General features: G+C 38.4%; 1 protein-coding gene across 1 annotated transcript; it reads right to left on the bottom strand.

The window, feature by feature from the left end:
- Positions 1-1,660: 1,660 nt before the first annotated feature.
- ccdc174 (coiled-coil domain containing 174) lies at positions 1,661-6,550 on the bottom strand. Its single transcript, XM_061728610.1, has 11 exons — positions 6,448-6,550; positions 6,196-6,297; positions 6,021-6,121; positions 5,203-5,261; positions 4,972-5,125; positions 4,768-4,863; positions 4,436-4,572; positions 4,242-4,336; positions 3,737-3,872; positions 3,423-3,575; positions 1,661-2,798 (listed from the first exon to the last, which is right to left on the bottom strand). The coding sequence occupies exons 1-11, from the start codon at positions 6,487-6,489 to the stop codon at positions 2,074-2,076; spliced, it is 1,800 nt and encodes a 599-aa protein (XP_061584594.1). The 5' UTR covers positions 6,490-6,550; the 3' UTR covers positions 1,661-2,073.
- Positions 6,551-6,917: the final 367 nt, after the last annotated feature.

Raw genomic sequence — 6,917 nt, 5'->3', positions numbered from 1 at the left:
TTGAGATGTTTTGTTTTTCGTTTTTTTTTTTAGCAAAGTCTAATCTGACTCTAGGGTTTTTGGATGTTGCCAGTGCTTTAAACCAGGTTGTAAACTCTGCTTTTACATTTCTGATGGCATCTCTTGATTGTAGATTTTGACAGCCATCTACTGAATAATCTTGACTTCTGTTGATGTTTTGAAGGGGTTTTTCCACACCAAGTAAAGGATTCTGCAATCATCCATGTTAGTTGTCTTCTGTGGTCTTCTGCAGTTTGGTGCTGTTCAACTCACCATTGTGTTTTTTTCTTTTTAAGAATATACTCAAATTATGTATTTTTGTTCGACTAAGCCTTCTTTGGACTTCATATTGGTACCTTCAACTCCAGACTGTTTCATTTGTGTTAAAGTAATGAGTAAATTGACTTATCTACATACTTAAAGATGGAGAGTCAACAATTTGATCACATCTTCATTGTTTTATGTCATATATCTTGTGGTGGTGTAAAAAGGCAAATATATATTTTTTTTAAACTTTACTTTGAAATCCAACTGTTATAAACTATACTACTATCACAATTATTTGTATAATGATGCTCCCATGCAGTCTATGGGCATTTCATGTAAAATGCCATCATTAGGATACTAATAGGATATGAAAATAACAATGCTGTTATAAAAGGATGTTAACACCCAGGCATTAAATGGTCATTGAAATATCTGTTAAAAGAAGTACTGACATCCTTTACTTGTGTAAAAAGACCAATTTCAAAAATATGTTATACTGGAAAAAACACATACTAACAAAAACATGCAACAACCAAAAAGAGGGTGCTTGTTGGTAATTTGATGGCTCGGTCAGCTTGAAGACCACATATCTGAAGACCACAGGAACACAGAGGGGGAGAACTATTCATTTTGAAGGCACATGGGCGTCAATAATCCACTACACCATGAAACTGAACTCTGTTTTATTGGAGAGAGCTACAATGGACAGCAACCGTGTGCCAACATAATCAGAACTCAAACAGGCGAGGGTGTAACAGGGTGATGTGGTGTTTAATGTGTAATCAAGTTGTTGTTTGGGTGCTTATTAATGACGCTGCTGGCAGATATCCAGTCTCTGAATGTTTCCCCAGATCTTACAGTCTCTGGACAAGACGAGGGGTCATGTGTGGAACATTTAAAACCATGAAAGTCAATGTAATCAAGCAAGATAAATACAGTCATTTGTTGATTCAGATTGTATGTCTGTGGTCTTTTACTTATTACTCCACCAAGGTTGAAGACCTTCAGTGCTAACTGTTGGCAAGTTTACAGTAGAAATTCCTGGTCAAAGTAAATTAAACTCACTGCAGAGCTGAGTCTTTGGTACAGACAATGATATGACCAGATGCAGATGCTTTAAACTTTAAATGATCTGCTAAACTTGCTGTAAATAATAAATAAATGGCAAAAACTTCAGACTTCACCGGCAGCATTTTCTGAGCTGCTCATCAAGTTTGACAAAAGTCAATATGATTTGTCACATTTTAATTGAATCTTGAGCAAAAGATATTCAAGTTTTTATTTTAGCCTCTGAAAATGTGGTCCTTGCCCTTGCATGTCCTCTACTGAAGAAGACATACTCTATATCTGATCTAATGTAGCAGAAAAATGTGATGCAGAAAGAAAAATCATGTGAAAATATGACTATTTAACTTTTAATTTTTCCAGCTGTTGCTTTATGTACCCAAGATAAAACCCTGCAGAGCAATTTACAGAATTTCCTAATGATGTATAGCACCATCTGCTGGATGCTTTAAAACTGCAATTCACTCATCCAACAATAACCGTTTCAAATTAGCGTAATATAGTACTATGATAAAAAACGTCACACAAATTTAAGGATCATTAGGCACACAATATACTTCATCTAATGCAGGAGATAAACAACCTTTTATCTACCAGGTTTTTTCACAAGAAAAACAATAGCATCTGAGAAATGTCAAATAAAATTACAAACATTTATTAGATTTTTAATTTCCAAAGAAATGAAACATTGCTTTCTGTTGTTTCTACAGTAGCATTTATTATTATTTGTAAAAGGAGGCATTAGGTAGAATTCCTGAAGAAGGACAGCATGTCGTCCAGACTCTCAGGAGCACCTTGAGGCTGTTGCTGAGTCTGACTCTGCTCGGGATGCTGAGCGGGATGCTGAGCGGGATGCTGAGCGGGATGCTGAGCGGGATGCTGAGCGGGATGCTGAGCGGGATGCTGAGCGGGATGCTGAGCGGGATGCTGGTGAGGATACTGGGGGTGATACTGGGGAGGATACTGGGGAGGATACTGGGGTGGATACTGGGGTGGATACTGGGGAGGATACTGGGGAGGATACTGGGGAGGATACTGGGGAGGATACTGAGGGAGAAATGGAGGTGGACCTACAAACTGAGAGGGAGGCGGAGGACAAAATTGTGGGTAAAATGGTGGAGGCTGATACTGGGGATTCAAATGAGGAGCTGAAGGTGCAGAGCTCTCCACAGGTGCTGGATCTGGAGGCTGTAAAGATGTTGAAGGTTGAGGCTGAGGTGGTGATGAAACAGGTGGAGGTTGAGGTTCAGGTTGAGGTTCAGGTTGAGGTTCAGGTTCAGGTTCTGCGATGCCATCAGAGATTCCTTCTGGAACTTTTATTGAGTTGAAGGACTTGCTGGATTTATTGTTCTGACTTTTAGACTTATCGGGTTTCCATCTCTGGTTCATAAAGTATGCAGAAGGAGGTGCAAATTCTGTATCTCGCTCTTCCCGACGGCGATTTTTCCATTCACTAAACATGAATTCTGAAAGGAAAAAAAAAAATGAAAAGATCATAAAATGGCTCTGTGGTTTGTCGTATTTTACAACTTCTTTTTTTTTTTGTTGAGATAAGACAAAATTTTCTAACCAAGCACATTAGTGCGACATGGAAATATGACTATTTCCTATCAATCCTCCTCATTCATCTTATGAATCAACAAGAATTCATTTGTTTTTGCATGTTTTATACGTAAGTGAAAGAGCCAAAATTAGACGTCATCACTGTCACTTTGATGACTTGAACTGATGCTGCATCTACCTACCTTTTTTCCTTGTACAAAATAAAATAAAAGCTCATTCATACAAAAAGTATTTCCCCCCAAAAGTAGTTTTTGAAATGAAATGAAGAATATAATCTAAAGGAAATAAATAATATAGTTAAAATCGAGTAGATATTAGCTTTGGACATAAATATTCTCCAATACAGACATTTCTTTGTAAGTCATCCGTTAGTGTTGTGGCTCAAAACAGGTCTTCAAAATGAACCTTCAACTATTCGCTTTGAATAACAGCTTAATAGCCAAAAAGTGATACTCTGAACTGAATAAGCAAAAGTGGAGGTGGTTATTTTAGAATGTATAATCGCAGCCTTTAGATAACAGGTTTACCTTTGCCCCTGTCCCATTCTCTGACATGAGGGACTCCTGGCCTGGTGTCCCTCCTTTCCTGAATTTCCACGTCCACCTTCTTCAGAGTGCTGACCTCTGGGGGGTCATCTGGCGTTGGCCCTGTTGCTTCAGGCTCCTCTTCTTCCTCCTCTCCTGAGACAAAAGAGTTCCCCACAATCTTTACAAACATGCGTGTGATCGTAAAACCACACCATGCAAACAAACTTTTTACACAAAAAAAGCTACAATTACAATTGACAAACAGAGATATAGTGTGCAGCAGCAGCTAATGTGAAGCAGGCGTAGAGCCTAACCTTGATTGTCCTCCTCATCAGTTCCATCCAGCTTCCCCTTCTTCATCTTCCTCTGCCTCACCTTGGCAAGTCTAGCCTTCAGGATGGCCTGCCTTTTCTCCTTCAGTCGCTCTCTCTTAGCGCGCTGATCTGTTGTCTAGCGGACAGGCAAGACGTAAAAAAGAGACTATTTTTAATCTGCTCAGATTAAGAAAAATTTAATAAAAGAACATTTGTTCAAGCTCTATTTAACTACAGAAAAAAGATTAATGGGCATTGCAAAAATAATCTTTTAAGATTCCCTTTAGATTATTCCTATTCCAAAAAGGTAAATCTTAAGTAAAGGAGAAAAGAAACTTTCATTGTTCTTGTCATTGTCTCTTTCTGTCATGAATGCACACAATATATATATATATTATCTCTCTCCATTTTCATACTTAACCATGTGGTTCAAAGTATCATTTGTGTCTGATTTTGTCAATATGGTAATAATGCAATCCGTTTCCATTTAATATGATCAACTCACCTGATCTCTGAGCATATCCAAAGTCTCTCTTTGCTTTGTGCGCTGCCCTTGATCCTGAGAGAAAGCAAAGTAGCCCACACCAAGTTCCCGAGCCTCTGGCATGGAGGGGGGGAATGGTAAGTTTCTCCACATAATAAAAAATCCACACACTATGCTTTAAATGTGTATAAAAAACGTTTTGATCTGATGCTAACCTTGTGCTCTGATATCCTCATAGTGGATAGGTCCAACAGGTCTTTTCATAGCCTCTTCTTCCTCCCGCTCCCACTCCTGCCTCTGCAGTTCTCGACGCATGTCTTCTGACAGAAGGCTCTTCTCAGAGGATGCTGCTCTACAGAAGGAAGTCATACCCATGTTTTTGTTGAGAGAGGGAAAAAAACTACAACAATAGTAAAAGAACAAACCAAATTTACAGTCTACTTATAAAACATACTGTACATAGATTATATACATTATAGTCTGAAAAACAAGATCTCGGAAGAAGAACAACTGACATCCTTCAACCTTATCTTATCTAAATAATTACCCTTTTCCTTTAAGGTTCTCATCTAATTTCTTAAAATCTGGCAAGTCTTTCTTCATGCATCTTCGAGAACGCCCCAAAGCGTCAACGAAGTCCACCCTGCAAAGAAATAGGCTTTAAATTCACTCTCTTAGAGGAGACACACTGTAATACTGGCTAGACATAAAATTATTAAAAACTATTTAAAAAAAATGTATAATAAATTACCAATCCTCATCTGGGTTCTGAGGAGGTGGAATAGGTAATGAGCCGTCTCTTTCCTCATCCTCTTTCTCCATCTCCTTGTGTGTAAACGTTTGTCTGTTTTTGTCAATAATCTTCTGAGTGAAGTCAACGAGGAAGAGTTTCTCTGTCTCTTCATCTGATGAGTTACAAGACAGGATCAACACAAATTAACGCCACCATGTTGTGCATGTGAACACCAGACAGGACACAAACCTGGAAAGTCTCCCTTTGTCATCTGTTCATAGAGTCTGGCCTTCTCCTCCAACTTGCGCCTGTCGTGAGGGAAGAATTGAGGAGTAATGTCAATGTCCACTAGAGGTGTCAAGTAACTAAGTACAAATACTTTGTTACCTTACTTAAGTAGAAATTTTGGTTATCTATACTTCACTGGAGTAATTATTTTTCAGACGACTTTTTACTTTTACTCCTTACATTTTCACCCAATTATCTGTACTTTTTACTCCTTACATTTTAAAAACAGCGTCGTTACTCTATTTCATTTCGGCCTTTAAAAAAAAACAACTATCCAGTTAAATTGCTCCATCCGGATAGAGTGAATTTGGTTGTGGCACAGATGTTCTTGTCCAGTTTTGTTCTTACATCCGTTGCCCTCAGATTCCTGCAACTAAACTTGGATGTACATTCCAATAAAGGTTAGGATAAATGATAACACGCCTCTGAAGTTTGACTTTTTGCACCATTACAATACTTATAGGCAACTAGTCATCATATCTCCTGCTCTCTGAAACACATGTTAATGCTCAATAGTACACATATATGGTTCTTTAATATATTTGCATTATACTAAGATGCATTCATTTCAATGCCTTTTGTCCTTAATGGTTTTTTTCCCCCTTACATTACTTTTACTTTTATACTTTAAGTAGTTTTGAAACCAGTACTTTTACTTGAGTAAAACACTTGAGTTGATACTTCAACTTCTACAGGAGTATTTTTAAACTCTAGTATCTATACTTCTACCTGAGTAATGAATGTGAATACTTTTGACACCTCTGTAATGGTGAACTCACCTGGCTGTGTCCAGGGTGACCTGCTCCTCTGACAGCTCTTCTGCATCTTTTGCAGCTCTTGCTGAAACACCAGGGTTTTGCTTAGTCCACACGCTGGGCTTCTGCAGGGATGAAGAGACAGAAGAGGGTCAGAGATGTTGTGGTTAAAGCTGCTGCAAACATCTGTATCAGGTACCTTGACTGCTGATCTCGCTCCAGCATTAGTGTCATCTTGACCGAGTTTCTGCCGTTTGAACTGCTCCTGTTTCCTATACAGTTCAGCTTTAAGATCTACGAGCTGTGGGAAAACAACATGTTATAAAAACAGTCGCTGATCAAACTGCCTCACAGATAAAGTTAGCTAATGTTAGTCCTTTGAATAGACAAGTAACAATAAACTTAAAGCAATTCATTCGATAAATTGTATAAACTCTTAATATTAACTGACCGATGAAGCATCCACGTTCAAGGGTTTTTTCTTTTTATCCATGTTTTAATATTTGTTACCATGCAGTCTAGCATATATGTTTAGCCGTCTTCTTCGCTGTTTCTTTAAGCCTCATTTATGGTTCGGCGTAGCCTACGGCGTAGGGTACGCGGCGACGCGCAACGTAAGTTCTGCGTTGGTGTAACGCGGAACCATAAATCAGATGCAGTGTAAACACACCGATGAGGCACTACTGCCCCCATCAGGACGGACGGTGCTACTGCTTTAAAACTTATCTGGTTAAAGGGAAATTCCAACATTTTTTTAAATTAATTTATATATTAATTTTATTTATTTCCTCCAAGGTCCCAAGTTTCAAGACAGCTTTTCGTAGTCCTGACAAATCTCTGAATGATGTCTTCTTCCTTTGAGCAGTACATATTCTCTGTAGAAGAGAGTGTTTCTCTTTATTCTACAATGATTACTCCAAT

The sequence above is a fragment of the Cololabis saira genome, chromosome 8 (assembly GCF_033807715.1).
Source record: "Cololabis saira isolate AMF1-May2022 chromosome 8, fColSai1.1, whole genome shotgun sequence".
Taxonomy (NCBI): domain Eukaryota; kingdom Metazoa; phylum Chordata; class Actinopteri; order Beloniformes; family Belonidae; genus Cololabis; species Cololabis saira.
Note: the sequence above shows the minus strand (reverse complement) of the source record. Positions and strands in the feature narration are given on the sequence as shown.